The sequence below is a fragment of the Oryctolagus cuniculus genome, chromosome 3, assembly GCF_964237555.1.
Source record: "Oryctolagus cuniculus chromosome 3, mOryCun1.1, whole genome shotgun sequence".
Taxonomy (NCBI): domain Eukaryota; kingdom Metazoa; phylum Chordata; class Mammalia; order Lagomorpha; family Leporidae; genus Oryctolagus; species Oryctolagus cuniculus.
The window spans coordinates 29860979-29876905 of NC_091434.1; the positions used below are offsets into that span (position 1 = coordinate 29860979).

General features: G+C 37.3%; 1 protein-coding gene and 1 pseudogene across 10 annotated transcripts in view; both read left to right on the forward strand.

Moving 5' to 3' along the window:
- The window catches only part of KANSL1L (KAT8 regulatory NSL complex subunit 1 like), a 158647-nt gene extending 143312 nt beyond the window's left edge, over positions 1-15335 (forward strand). For 8 of the 10 annotated variants that reach the window (XM_008259094.4, XM_008259095.4, XM_017343075.3 and 5 more), the window contains 7 exons: positions 979-1107; positions 4433-4551; positions 5879-6003; positions 9201-9252; positions 10580-10692; positions 12325-12493; positions 13633-15335. In XM_008259094.4, the coding sequence (XP_008257316.3) occupies positions 979-1107; positions 4433-4551; positions 5879-6003; positions 9201-9252; positions 10580-10692; positions 12325-12493; positions 13633-13860 (935 nt within the window). In that variant the 3' untranslated portion in view covers positions 13861-15335. The remainder of the gene's footprint in view (positions 1-978; positions 1108-4432; positions 4552-5878; positions 6004-9200; positions 9253-10579; positions 10693-12324; positions 12494-13632) is intronic. The other 2 variants (XR_011387126.1, XM_002712447.5) reach the window with 2 other exon arrangements.
- On the forward strand, positions 2527-4145 carry LOC103348870 (protein farnesyltransferase/geranylgeranyltransferase type-1 subunit alpha pseudogene; annotated as a pseudogene).
- Positions 15336-15927: the final 592 nt, after the last annotated feature.

Here is a 15927-nt window from a genome sequence, read left to right on the forward strand (position 1 = left end):
TGGATCTTTGGTAGTGACCTCATTTTTGTGGCCGCACTTTCCCATATGCTTCTGCTGCAGGTTTTCTCTTCAGATCCTGTATAATATATTACCTTTCAGAGTCCTCACAAATTCTGCTTTATTTACCCGTTCTCCTTTTTGCTTGTAAATGGGAACAAAAATGTGCCTCTCTGCATAAGCCTGTGTATACTAATTCTGTCACTTTGAGAATACTTTGTCATTCACAAATCAGAACCCTGGTCATTCTCGGTAAGCCCTGCCCTTTATTTCAGGGTTATTCAAAGTCTGGCATATAATCCTACAAATATTTCTTTTTCCACTCCTTTCCAAATCCACGTTTCAAGAAAGAAGCCAATTTGGCTATTGCTCGAAATATAGGATTCACATAGACAAAAATCTGATAACACTAACATTAAACTTATCATGGCACTTTTCATTATAGTAATTAACTCACCCTAAATATCTATTATCATCATTGTACATATGAGGTAACTGAGACAGATATTAAATGACTCACAATTGTGTTAAATTCTTAACCTTACAACAGTGAAAGAATGGTGTCTAGTCACTGTCAGAGGTGGAAGAAATCTGATTATTGGTTTCAAGCAGTCCAAGTCTGGTGTGACCCTGTTAACTACTACTGGCTATGAATTTCCAGATTAAGAGTAACCAAAACTAATTTGAAGATTCAAACTGTATTTAGGCAAGACATATGGAACTGAACCAATCCTAATTTGTAACTTGGAAGACTGAGAGTAGATTACTTTCACTTTTCAAATCCTTAGAAAAATGGAATACAGAAAATTGAGCCTTTCTTGAGGATTTTTTAAAGGATTCTTATTTAGAGTTATTTGTCTTGGTACTTAAGTGTTTCATTATAATTTTGAACTGGTATCTTAAAATTCTGTGTTATTTTAAAAGATTTGAATGTGTTAAGGAACTTAAACTTCACATTTCCTATTTTTTTATTTGTTTTAGTACATAGTACTTCTTTGAATCAATGGAGAAATGGATATTCACCTACGTGTAAACCTCAAATAAGGTCAGAATCTTCTACACAACTGTTACAGGGAAGAAAGAAAAGACATTTGAGTGAAACAGCTTTAGGTAGGTTAAAATGAGGACACAAGCAGTAGTGCTAAATACTGCAAACTTACAGAACAGTTGCTATTTACAGAAAACATCTGTGACCCTCTGAATACTAAACAGCATACCCCTATAGTTAAATCAAAATTCTGTGCACAAACATCTACTACTTCACAGCAATAAAGTTATTTCCTGGCTACTTGTTTTCCACCAACTGACCCTTGGATAGGATTGTCTCTTCAGGGTCTTGCTATGGACTCAAGTCAGTACAAGGCTGCCTTCAGCAATTTATTAACATTTCTAACACCTACTGTGGAGATGTTGACTGACTAGAACCTCCTCTGGATTTTGAGAAAGTTACAAACTTCCAACTGAAGCACTCAAAAACTTTGTTCAACTCTCCTTAGGACCAATCAAACATAGTTTGATGATGATCAAGTATCTTGGAAACTAAAACTCTTCTATTAATACAAAGTGAAGTCTGTTGCGAGGGCATGTGACAAGACAGTTGCCACAGTTTTCACTAACGATAATAAAACAGAGCTAGAAATATGTATGAGGGTACTTCAAGATGGAATGATATTTATTTTGGTAGAAAAACCTTTTAAAATCCATGCATACTTTTTTCAGAATATGCACTTTCATGAACTATTTTGAAGATCCATAGTGTCCATGGATGTCAAAAATTATTTTGCACCCAAATAAACTTATCTTTTAACTTCATTTTCCAGGACTTTTTTTTTTTCAGGTAATCTCATATTTTGAATCACAAATCATCTACATACTTCTTCGGTTCTTATTCAGTGTTCCAGTGGATATAACACTATATTCATCAGTCAAATATTTCCCAGATATGTCAATAATATTCACAATAAATTAGAAAGCAATTATATCTTTGGAAATCCCATCATAATAGACCAAGTTACTACCTGATAACTACATTGTGGCACAAAGTTAACAGACTCCCATATATGTTCATAGTTTCATACTTTTTAGCTCCTCAATCTTTGAGGAACAGCTTTTGATGAACCTCTACACATACAGACTGAAACACGGGAAGCCTCTGATAAAAATCTCTTGAAAAGATGCATTATGAAATACAAAGATAATACAAAGATGTGAACTGTTTCCCTTCAATTGACCTGACTTTAGACCTGAGTTGGATGGAATTGGATACAGAACAAATGAAATGATATACTGCAAAGAAATAAGTAGGTAATTCTCACAGTGCAGGATATCTGATGTAGTCGCTTTAACAAGTGAACGTTAGAAAAATTACAGTATAGTCTAGATTATAAGAAAACTAGGTGACAAGATTCAAGTTCATTACACAAATCCCAATTTGAAGAAACTAGCCATAAAGGGCTTGTATCAATATAAACAAGGAATGGGTATTAGATTTTACCCTGCACAGGAAAATACTGTTACAAATCATACTAAATAAGAGTAATATCTCCACCTCCGTTGCGGGCAACCACTGAGAGGGATGGGGAGATCGCACAAGGTGGCTGCCCTGTCCGCCAGAGCAGCCACCGCCCCACAGGCACCCAGCCACCAACCCAGCTGCAGCGTCAGGGCAGTGATGGCAGCCGAAGCCAGAGAAGCAGTGCGGTCCCCATGGACCACTGGTGTCTCAGTCTGGACTCGCCCACCTACATCCTGTGCAGGGGCAGAACAGAATAGGCTGATACTGACTGAGTACCACAGAATGATGGTCCCAATCCAGTGGTCCAGATCATGCATAGTGAAAAATGTAGAGACGTGTATGATTACTTCCAAGCTGTTCTGCAACATGATGAAAGAAACCAGCGAGCTTTTTAACTGACCTGAGATGCTACTGAGTTAAATGCAGCCAACTACAGTGTGGCAATACAGAGTTCCTTGAAATCCCTTCAAACAGCTACATGAAGAAATGAATATTACTGCTATAATTAAGGAACAGCCCTACGCCTATCAAGTTTGGCATCACAGGCGTGCATTAGTGGAATGGATGAAAGATCCATCTCAGGAGCTTGGCTATTGCTCATGTTCTTAATCCGGACGCCAAGAATTACACCTGGCAGCATCGGCAGTGGGTTGGTTATTCAGGAATATAAACTTTGGGATAATGAGCTGCAGTATATAGACCAGCTTCTCAACAAGATGAGAAGTAACTGTCTGGAACCAAAGGTATTTAGTCATTTCTAATACCACTGGCTACAATGACCGCACTGTGTTTGAGAAAGAACTCCAGTACACTCTGGAACCATATGAGAGATTTGGCAGGATCGTGGTCTTCCCAAATATACCCAATCTATTAATTCAATTACTTAATTTACAACCAAGTCATAGTTCCTCCTGATTGCCTTTCTTGTGGACATCTATGAAGACATGGTAGAAAACCAATTTAACAATAAAGAAAACATTTGTAATAAAACATTATATGAAATCTTAGCTAAAAAAAAAAAACTTAAAAAAATATGAGAGATACATTGGAAGATCTCTTCAGAGCAAACACAGCACAAAAAGTGACCTCCCAACGAATGTACAGCAATAACACCAACCCGAAGAATGTGATGAAGTGCTTTTAATTTTTTAAGGGACTCTAATGCAGGATCATTCTCTTTGCCTGTGGTGTGAAATGTGCACTGCACAAGTATTGCTTTTTAGTAAGAACTGAGCGTGCTGCTCCCTTGGGTGCTGCTGCTATCTGATTAGCTCTGAGTAACAGCTATTTTATAGCAAAGTAACTGGAGGGGAGGGAACAGAGAAAGTTTCCATCAAGGAACTTTTGTAGTCTTACCAGCACTTAACCTAACTGCTTACCATCAGTTCTCCCCTAAATGGTACACGCAGAAGGATCCACAGCGGTAGTGACTGCAGGTAACTTGTATGTAACGTGTGTGAGGTAATCAACTGCGGTCCTGTGAGCAGGGAATATGGCTGCTGCATTATAGCTCTCTGCCACACTCACAGTCTTGCTCTCATTGTAACCAACTAATGCCAAAACAATGATTTTGTAATAAAACGGTACATGTATCTTTAAAAAAGTAATAAATAAGTGGATAATTAAACATAAATAAGGAATTAAAACAGGAAAAAGGAATTTGGAGGAAACAGATAATGGAAAGAAACTTCTCATCAACATCCTGAGAACATGGAAATTTCATCCATGAACAGCACAAAAAAATGAAACCTGAGAACCAGAGTGTTTAGGAATTAGTGCTTTAACAGGAATCTTCTTTTTGCTTTCTGATAATATATTTAATGCAGACAACCATATCTCACTTAACTGCGAAAATAATTCTAATGTAATATCTATTGATCATGTTTAATGTGGTATCCTCAATGGTTCTTTTCATGGCAGGAGAAAAAACTAGATTTGAAGAATTTGCTTTTCAACACACAGAACCAGGATCCCATAACAATTTTACTGCTGTTTCTAATGTTAACATTATCTCAAGAACCCAGAATTCGTCATCTCAGGTAGGTTTTGTATATACTAAATTCTACAATTACTTTAAAAAATATTGCTTTGCAAATATATACCAGCCTTCTTACTAGTACATTTAGGACTAACTTATCAGGAAACAGCAAATTTTAATTAAGACATTTTGCTAGAAAGCTAATCCTTAATATGGCTTGTTTTCCCATTTCAAAAACTTCAACTTGGGGCAGTTGCTTGGTTCAGAGGTTAAGATTCTGGTTAAGATACCTGTGTTCCACATCAGAGTATCTGGGCTCAACTTCCAACTTCTTGCTAATGCAGACCCTGGGGAGCAGCAGTGATGGTTTAAGTAATTCGATTCCTGCCACCCATGTGGGAGATCAAGTTTGAGTTCCTGGCTCAGGGCATTGTGGGCATTTGAGGGTGAACCAACAGATGACTGTCTCTACCTCTCTGCCTAAATAAAGATTTTGAATATAAAAACAAAACTTCAACTTATCACGACCACTTCTAGTCCTTCACATACAAACCTAAATATAGTCTTAGTAGTGAAAATTTAGGACTTGTTTTGTTCTAAAGGTCTAAAGGTGGGAAGGTCTAGAAATTACTATTCTGAAGTACAGGGATAAAGAACAAAGATTATAATAATCTTTATTTAAAAAGCTCAGCAAAAAAAAATTCATACTTTTTCTTAACAAAAAGTTTGTTAATTTGACATTTAGTGTATTTTGTGTTCGTCTTCTGACTTAAGAGCTTTGCAATTTAAGGCATTCATTCTTTTACAGTTTTATAAACAAGCCTGTATGTTTATGTATATACATATATATTACATAGCTGCCAAAAGGTTATTAGCTTACAAAAGATAGGTATGCTTAGTTTTCTTAATGTTTCTTTAAAAAAATTTTTTTTTATTTTATTTGAAAGGCAGGCAGGCAGAGATCTACTGTCTGCTGGTTTATTTCTCAAATGCCTGCAACAGCCATGGCTGAAAAACACCGAAGTCAGGAGCCCACAACTCTGTCTGGGTCTTCATTGTGGTTGGCAGGGACCCAAGTACTTGAACCATAAACTGCTGCTTCCTAAGGTGGGCATTAGCAGGATTGGAAACTGAGGAGCTGGGACTCAAACCAGACACTCCAACACAGGAAGTGGGCACCTTACTTAGCATCTTAACTTGTTGCACCAAACACTGCCTTCTCCCCTCCCACCACATTCTAAAATCAGATTCTGTAACATTTGCCAAAATTTGTATTTGCCAAAATTACATAACTGGTACACTAGGATACTATCTGTAAATGACTCACAGAGTATCACTACAGGTAAACAGATGTAACTATAAAGCAGTACTATAATCCTGTTTTGCAGAATACTACACGAAGGAGATTGAGAAGTGAGAGCTCTTATGACATAGATAACATTGTGATTCCCATGTCATTAGTAGCCCCAGCTAAGTTAGAGAAACTCCAATACAAAGAAATACTTACTCCAAGGTATGTGTACTTACATCTTTTTATGTTTCTTCTTTACTTCTTTAACAAACTTAAAATTTCAAAGCAAAGTTAGAACCTTCATTAACGAAAAGAAGATGTTCTCCCACCCTACCTTCGGTATCTGGATAGCTATGTAAGGAAAATGGTAAAAGCAACTTTTACATTACTCACGTGGAACAAAAAGTACCAGGTAGTATTAAAACTTCTGAGTTCTTATTACAAATTGGGAATTGCTGCACCAACTTACTTTAGCATCCTTAGAGTTATACTTATGTACCTGTTATATATATGACACTTAAAATACTTTAGTGATTTAAAAACAATAAGAACAAACAATCCTTTGCCCTAAAAAAGACAGAGGTGTGGGGGTGGGCATTTAGCCTAGCAGTAAAGATGTTGTGTCCCACATCAGAACATCTGGGCTCAATCCTCACCTTCACTTCTGATTCCAGCTTCCTGCTAATGCAGACCCTGGGAGGCAGCAGTGATGACTTAAGTAACTAGGTCTTGCCACACACAGTGAGAGACCTGGATCAAGTTCTGGGTCTCCAGCTCAGGTCCCAGTAAAGCCCAGCCCTGGCTGTTGCAGGCATTTGAGGATTGAACCAGCAAATGGCAGCTCAGTTTCTCAAAAATTAAAGAGTTCAGAGAAGAAAGGAATTACCTATGCATGGTGTATTCATACCCTTAGACAGTAACACGTGTGACAACAAAAAGACTTTGGTGTTTTTGCAGTTACCAATAAACTCCTAAGATAGGTAGGAAAATCTGGGAAGACATTGATGAATGTAGAGGGTATTTACATAGGGATACCTAAACAAAGGTATATAGTCAGGTATACAAGGTTTATTAGCTAGATAGATTTTGCACAGGTTAATAGAGAGAGTGAAAGCAAAAAAAAAAAAAAAAAAAAAGCCAAACTGTGGGTCCCTGAATATTATTCAGGGTGTACAGAGTGCCTTCTTACTGGCAGTGAAGTAAGCCAATATTTTTAAATCATGAAAACAGCCGGCGCCTTGGCTCACTTGGCTAATCCTCCGCCTTGCGGCGCTGGCACACCAGGTTCTAGTCCCGGTTGGGGCGCCAGATTCTGTCCCGGTTGCCCCTCTTCCAGGCCAGCTCTCTGCTGTAGCCAGGGAGTGCAGTGGAGGATGGCCCAAGTGCTTGGGCCCTGCACCCCATGGGAGACCAGGATAAGCACCTGGCTCCTGCCATCCAATCAGTGCGGTGAGCCGGCCGCAGCGCACCAGCCGTGGCGGCCATTGGAGGATGAACCGACAGCAAAAGGAAGACCTTTCTCTCTCTCTCTCTCTGTCCACTCTGCCTGTCAAAAAAAAACAAACAAACCAACAAACAAAAAACAATCATGAAAACAGTTTCTAAGAATATCAGTGTGGAGGGGCCAACGCTGTGGCACAGTGGGTGAAACTGCCACCTGCAGTGCCTGCATCCCATATGGATGCCAGTTCGAGTCCTGGCTGCTCCACTTCCGATCGAGCTCCCTGCTATGGCCTCGGAAAGCAGTAGAAGATGGCCCAAGTCCTTGGGCCCCTACCTCTCCTCTCTGTGTAACTCTTTCAAATAAATAAATAAATCTTTAAAAAAAAAAAAAAGATTTTATTTATTTCTAAGAGTTGCAGAGTGACGAGAGGTCTTCCATCTGCTGGTTCACTCCCCAGTTGGCCACAATGGCCAGAGCTGCGCCGATCCGAAGCCAGGAGCCAGGAACTTCCTCCGGGTCTCCCACACGGATGCAGGGGCCCAAGGACTTGGGTCATCTTCTACTGCTTTCCCAGGCCATAGCAGAGAGCTGGATCGGAAGTGGAGCAGCCAGGACTCAAACCAGTGCCCATACGGGATGGTGGTGCCGCATGCCAGGGCTTTAAACCATTGCACCAAAGCACCAGCCCCAATAAATAAAATCTTTAAAAAAAGAAAAGAATATCAGTGTGGAACCAGGAATTACAGAGAAAATGTTAGGACAAAAACATGAAGTACATGACAACTGCGGTTAATTCCTATCCATCTGTATTCTTTTTTTTTTTTCTTTTTTTTCTTTTTTTTTTTTTTTTTTTTTTTTTTTTTTTGACAGGCAGAGTGGACAGTGAGAGAGAGAGACAGAGAGAAAGGTCTTCCTTTGCCATTGGTTCACCCTCCAATGGCCGCCGCGGTTGGCGCGCTGCGGCCGGCGCACCGCGCTGATCCGATGGCAGGAGCCAGGAGCCAGGTGCTTTTCCTGGTCTCCCATAGGGTGCAGGGCCCAAGCACCTGGGCCATCCTCCACTGCACTCCCTGGCCACAGCAGAGGGCTGGCCTGGAAGAGGGGCAACCGGGACAGAATCCGGCGCCCCTACCGGGACTAGAACCCGGTGTGCCGGCGCCGCTAGGCGGAGGATTAGCCTAGTGAGCCGCGGCGCCGGCCTCCATCTGTATTCTAATTATCTTTTTACTACAAAACTGTTTTGACTTATTAAGAAAGCTAATACTCTAGAACAAGGATAGGAAACCTTTTCTCTGCCAAGGGCCATGTGAGTATTTATAACATCATATAACACACAAAATTATCAACTTAAAAATGAGCCTGCTATAGATTTATTTAATTTCAAGTTCCACCTACAGTTGCCTTGGCAAGGCCAGACCAAATGATTCCATGGGTCTTACCCAACCCACAGGCTGGACATTCCTCATTCTTGCTCTAGAAAACTCCTAGATATCTTATACTTAAGACTATCATTTGTGGTTCTGATGTTTTTTGATTTGGTGGTAGAATGGAGCTACTGGTTCATGTGGTTGTTCTGTACACCAGTTAAAACTTTGGTTAATTCAAATGTGCCATGATAGGCATTTTTACACCAAAGAACCTAGTAAAATTACAAATCCAAATCAGGTCCTTTTTATTTTTCTTTCTTTTGGTAAGCCAGCTTATCAGCATACCTCTGACTTGCTCCAAGTCGGTTCGTGATTACTATGTATAAAATGCAGCTATGCAGAAGAGACTGTTCACTGTAAAGCCAAAGTAATGACTCCTCTTTTTTCCTACTAATACAAATATTTTTCTCTCTTCAAAAACAAAGTATTAAATTATAATGATTAGAAAGTCCCAAAACATGAATGCACTTAGCTGTGCTTAGAGAATAAAACTGCTACACTTAGCTAAGATAATAAAAGGTGTATAAATTGGTTTTTATCTTCAACAGCTGGAGGATGGTTGTTCTTCAGCCTTTGGATGAATATAATCTAGGTGAAGAGGTAAGTTGCCTTTTATAATGGGATAATTGTACATTATATATTATGAAGCTTGCTTAATCTGACATTTTAAAGTAACTTCTGACTTCTTTGCTTTTGTAAAAAAAAAAGGTACTAATTTCTCTCAAAAAGGTACTAGATAGAAAAATGTTTCTGTGCAAAGTTACTGCAAAAACATATATCAATAAAAAAGAAGTAAAATGTGTCATTTACATGGATTATAGATACTAAATTTGAGTATTTACTTTCCCTCTTGGTATTAATTTTTCTGTATGAGGAGCCTAAATTTCAATATTCAAGTTTACAACACCATTTCCGAAATATTAGGGTCAATTTGCTTTTAAACTAGGTTAATTATTAATATTAAAATAATAATGGATGGGGCCAGTGCTGTGGCACAGTGGGTTAAAGCCCTGGCCCGAGGTGCTGGCATCCATATGGGTGCTGGTTCTAGTCCTGGCTGCTTATCTTCCAATCCAGCTCTCTGCTATGGCCTAGGAAAGCAGTGGAAGATGGCCCAAGTCCTTGGGCCCCTACGCCCATGTAGAGGACCCAGAGGAAGCTCCTGGCTCCTAACTTCAGATCAGCGCAGCTCCAGCTGTTGCAGCCATCTGGGGAGTGAGCCAGAAGATGGAGGACCCCTCTCTCTGTCTCTACCTCTCTCTGTAACTCTTTCAAATAAATAAAAATGAATGTGGTACAGATGTCATTTGATACCTGAAGGGTCTTGATAAGTTTTTAACATCAAATATTAAATGAAATGCTCAGTTGGCAGCCTCACACCATTCTATATCAGGCTGTCACCAAATGACTTATGAAAAACTTGTTTTTTCAGATTTTTGGATTATAAAACTGCAGGTAAGAGACTATAATGAGTAAAATTAATTTTGATAAGAACAATTTCAAGGAAAAAATACGTGATAACCAAGCTACTTCCAAAGTGATGGTCTCTAGAAATAATAGTTATCCAGGTTACAACTCCAGTTAAGTCATTCATTAAGTTAATGATGATTTATCTCAAATAATCAGTTTTCCTTTTCTTTGACATTAACATTAACATGTTCCTGGATCAGTGTGTGCTCCATAATGAGCAATCAATACCACTTATAATCCAGTCTTCAAAAATGAATCAAAAGAAAAAGTTAGAAAAAGAAGTTTCTGACTCTCTGCTTTCAGGAATTTGAGTGACCAACATTTGTTCTCTTGACTTACACAGATTGTATTTATTTTAGAGACTGCTTCCTATTGTTCTCTAGATGAGTTGTTTGAAACCTGTCCCATATTTCAAAATGTTTCTGATAAAAGCAAAAATTTTTATTTCTAATTCCAGATAGAAGATCTTTCTGATGAAGTCTTCTCCCTAAGACACAAAAAATATGAAGAGAGAGAGCAAGCCAGGTGGTCACTCTGGGAACAAAGCAAGTGGCACAGAAGAAACAGCAGGCAAGTATTATAAATTTAAAATACATAATCATGGAAGGCATATGAAATAAGCAAAAAATACACACTGCACAGACTCAATTTCAATTAATATTCAAAGTATATGTAAGCTAATTACATTTACTCCATTCCTTCAAATATTCATGGTCAGCTTCAAGAATATATTTAGCTAGCAAATAATATGTAAGTTATATTAATAGAGTGGGTCATTTCAATCTACTATAACAGTGGCCACAGATTGGAGGTTAGAATTTGGGTAACCCATTTTAACATAAACAATTCAAAAATGCATTATTTAACATAAATCTTTTTAAATTTTTAAAAGTTTAAAAACTCAAGCCCAAAAAAATGAGGGGTCTTCAAAAATTTCATGAAAAAAATGAAAAAGCTATGCCTCTGCCACCCACACTGGAAACCTGTATAGAATTCCAGGCTCTGGGGTTTTGGCCTGGCCCAACTCCAGCTGTTTTGGCCATTCGGAAGTGAACCAATAGATTGAAGATATCTCTGTCTCTCCCTCTCTTCTCTGGATTTCAAATAAATAAATCTTAAAAAAAAAAAAAAAAAAAAAAAAAAAAAAAAAAAAAAAGCTATGCAAAAATTTCAAAAATTCTTTGCCCCAAAATAAACATTCTTTCAAATTATTTGTTATATACTTGAGAGGCAGAAAGAGACAAAGAGAGCTCCAATCTGCTGGTTTACTCCCAAAATACCTGCAATGGTCAAGGGTCTGGGCCAAAGTCAGATCTCCTGCACAGGTGTCAGGGACACAATTAACTCTGGCATTACCTGCTGCTTTCTAAGGTGTGAAATAACATGACTGTAGAATCAGAGTGGAACCAGGACACAAACCCAGGTACTACAATATAGGATGCAGGTATCTCAAGAGGTGTCTTAACCAACAAGCCAGACATTGGCCCCTAAACTCATCTTTTCACTCCATTTTCCCACAGACTTTCTGTACTTTTTAAAAACTCAGACTTCTGAGGAAAGAGGTTTAATTCAGACAAAATTAGTACTTAGGTATGTCACAGAATCCCTGGGTATTTTGTATCTACATTTGATTATTTTTAATACAGCCAAACTCAAAAGCCAAGATAAGGTGAAGTCTGATAGTAACTTTAGTTAAGTGGCATCTCTTGTTTCATTAGTATCATTAAAAAGCACTTCTATTTAAGTCACAAGCTATCCAGATTTACTCTAGATCCTTGTTCTAAGAGTTCTCCTAACATAGATGAGATTCTCGAATTCTCTTTTCCACGTTACAGAGATAAAACTTTCCAGAAACAGAAAGTGCAAATGGAGTCCTTCATGAATGATAGTATAATAATTATACAATCTCCCAGGAACTCAAAAAATTTTAAGGGTCATAGTTTCCCTTTCTTGTATTCTGAAAAACAAAAACAAACCAAATCATAAGACAAAGACCACTATTATAATCTGGTAAATATTTCATAAAGTACTAGTTAAGCCTCTGAGATATGGAAATTATATCATGATCATCAGATGAATTTTTAAAACTTTTCTCAGAACTATTGAAAGAAAAGTCACAATAACTTGAAACTGGTAAGTCTGCTTCATAAAATGTTAAGACCTTATAAAAAAAACAATTGCATATTTTCTTGTTTTTCTTAGAGCTTTCAGTAAGCACACTGAAGGACAGGACTTGCTTTTCAAAGAGTACCCCAGTGACTTTCATAGTGGTCAACAATGTCCTGCTGAAAGTACTCTGAAGTTTTCTTCAGAGAATCATGATCTTTGTGCACATGGCTCACCTTCTTTAAGTGAAAGTCAAGAAATCAAGGTAAGTATAACATACAGGATTAAATTTCCTTTTTACCTTTTTCTCCACTTGTTTATAGAAACTGCTTACTGAAAGTGATTTATCATCATTATACAACAAATTCACTAAGACAGGGAGTGGGCACTTAGCCTACTGGTTAGGATGCCTGCATCCTACACTGGAGAAGCCAGGTTCAAGTCCTGCCTACAGTTCCTAATTCTAGCTTCCGGCACACTCTGAGAGGCAGCAGTAACAGTTCCAGTCATTGGGTTCCTGACACCCATGTGGGACAGCAGACTTGAGTTCCTGGCTCCTGGCTCTGAACCAACCATTGCAGGTATATGGGGAGTGAACTAGCAGATAGGAACTCTGTCTCTCTCTCAAGAAACAAAAATTCAGTAAGACAATTCCATCTAGAATGACGTGTAGGAATCAGAGAATCTGTGTTCCAACATTCTAGTTCCATCACTAACTACAATCATTTACCTTCTGGTGTAACTTGTCAGTACGAACTTCTACATACTCATTTATTAGGGAATGGTAATGCTATCCAAGTTATTACAAAACAAATCTGATTAATGGAGAAAAGCATCCAGTACACAGTAAATGCTAGCTGCTATTTCTATTCCTCTTCTTATAGATTTTTACTTGTCTCTATAGATCCAGTTCCTACCTCAAGGGGTGTGTTCTCTTACACAGCATCCATAAAGTTTGTATACCTCTCTTCATAAATAAATGATGAAAAAGAACCAGATCTAGAATGGAGAGTAGAGACTATAGAAGTTAGTAGGCAAGTTACAGAAAGCTCAAAGAATAACTCAATAGACATGTATAATAATGGGATGAAAATGAAAAACTAAAGTAGATCACTTATAAAACACTTTTAAAGTGGCTTTCTCAAAGTGTTTTTAGACCAAAAATGAAGACCACTGCCCTGTGGCAGCATCTCCTTTCTGGCAAAGGCAAAGTAAAAAAACTAATTCCCAAAACATTAAACTCTCAGGACATTCCATTTTGAATTGAGATTAGGGCCAAATGACAATTTGTACATTTGCGTGCTAAAAGAACAGTGATTACTACAAAATTCATATTTGTAGATTTTTAATACATGAATTTAAACAAAATAGTTGAAACTTAACTGAGAATGTTTCCCCTTTCAGTCTCTGTGGTGGGACCGACGGGCTTTTCCACTGAAAGATGAAGACACAGCAGCTTTATTATGCCAAGATGAAAAAAAGGATCAGACAGAAAAGTCAAGCACAGCTCTGCACAGTGAACTCTTCTGTGCCAGTGCAGAGAATGGCCACCATCCAAAAAAGCAGTCAGTTGGAATGGAAGAGTACAAAACTTTTGACCTGGGACTCATTAATGTTAAGAAAAATAGGTGACACCGAACAGGTTAAGAAAACTATGTAACTGAAGGGAAGACAGAAGAAAAAAAGGCTTGTTCTAGATCCCTCACCCTCTCTGGTCACAATTCCAGAATAAGAGCGTGTACTGCATGTATTAACCTTTTAGGCTGTTTATGAAACAGGCAAGATAAGTCTCTTTTTCCTTCTTGAACCACAGCAGTAACTAGTTTTTCCCTAGACAAGTGCTAGTCATTTGTGTTTATCACACAAATTACAAGCACCAGGATACTAACAACTGCAATTTGATGGCAAATCATATTACTGAGTAATTTTTAAGACTATATACCACATGTGCATACAAACACACACACACAAGTATGTGCATCAAATGACAGCTATTATTTTTCTATACATGTCAGTTCATTAAATTTGCATTATAAATATATTAGAATATTCAAATGTGTGTTTAGGATATATATACATACATACACACACACGTAATTTTAAAACTACATTGGCAATGACCCACTCCACTTGCAAGTGCATGTATGAACTACCCCCTATAAAATGTAAGGTGTAATATGCTCATATTTAAAGCAGTTTTCCACTGATAAAAAATATCCAAAACTCTTGACTATGGAGAGGAAGCTCATTTAAAAAAAAAATGTAACCATAGAAGTTATTTATGGAAATCTTTATATCAGATAACACAATACTCATTTATTCAAAATCACTGCTATCAGTTGGACTAACCATAGGCTACTTTGTTTACTCCTAATAAAGAAAAGCAAATTAGAGTTAAATATTGGTGCATTTTAAAACATTAATTTTGAAAACTCAACTTAAGTTTTACCTACTGTGTTCTCCTGAAGAGAAGATATCAATTTAAGATTCTCAACAAGTTAATCTTATCAGTACAAAATTTTTTAAATGGTTGTATTTCTAAGTAGCTAGAATTACTAGTTTCTAGCTAATCTAGAAATACTGTTATAGTTCTAGCTAATTTGGTCATTCATTGCCATAGTTTATTCAAATAAACATCTATTCTTACTTTCCTCCTAGATTGAGAAGTAAAATTTTTCAAAGGACATCCCTTCAATATTGGATACTGAAGAGTACATTAAGGAAAATCCCTTTTGAAGCTATTATACCACTTTTGTTTTCTATGTGAAAGTTGACAATTTATATGAATCACTTTGTCATGTAAAAAAGGTTATTAAAGTTACAGTACCCTTATAACTGAAAATTCTGGCCATTTAACCTAGTCTGTTGGATTTGACACTAAGTTATTGTTAGGGATTAGAAATTATACTGGTCCCTTAAAAGGGAGAAAATATTCAAATTCAATACTGACAAACTTTTGCTTGTAGTTTTACTATGCATTTATTTTTTAAGAAAAAACAAAAGCCAGACAAACACAAGTTGTCCAGGCAAATAAACTCACAATCTTTGTCACATCTGATATATTATAATCTTTATGTAAGTTTTTTAATTAAAGTTATTTCTATATACCTTGTGTTGTTTGATTTGATTACCTACCATGTATACATGGCATAAACCTTTCATAAGCCAAAATAAAAAGTATCAAGCCAATTTTTACCTCTTAATATAGGGACAAAACCCGAGCAACCATTGTTCTATTCATGTTGATAGTCCTATTTTTCAAATCATCTTTCTCAAAACTCATACTGGCCTCAAGAAGGATGATGCTGATCCTGTTATTTCTTACCATATTTATTACATAGCAAAAGGATTTAGAAGAACGAAGTAGTTGAAACATATCTGTAGTGTCTGTGTAACACAATTATATTTAGTTTACGGATTAATTCTGTACCAAGTCATCTCTTTGCCTACCTGAACTTTCTTGTATTAAATATTTATCATTGGGGGTAAAGATTCATAGTTCCAGAATATTCTGAGCCATCTGGTTCTGTTACACAACAACAATATTAGATTGGAAATAAGACAATGTTAAGTAAAAGAAGCTTCTTTTGAATAACCTACCTCCCAAGGATTTCACTGTAAAGATTAACTACTAGAAATCCTGTCTTAACATATCCTTTCTGTGGTGTCAGTCTATTGCTAAACTTTACTTTCTGCATT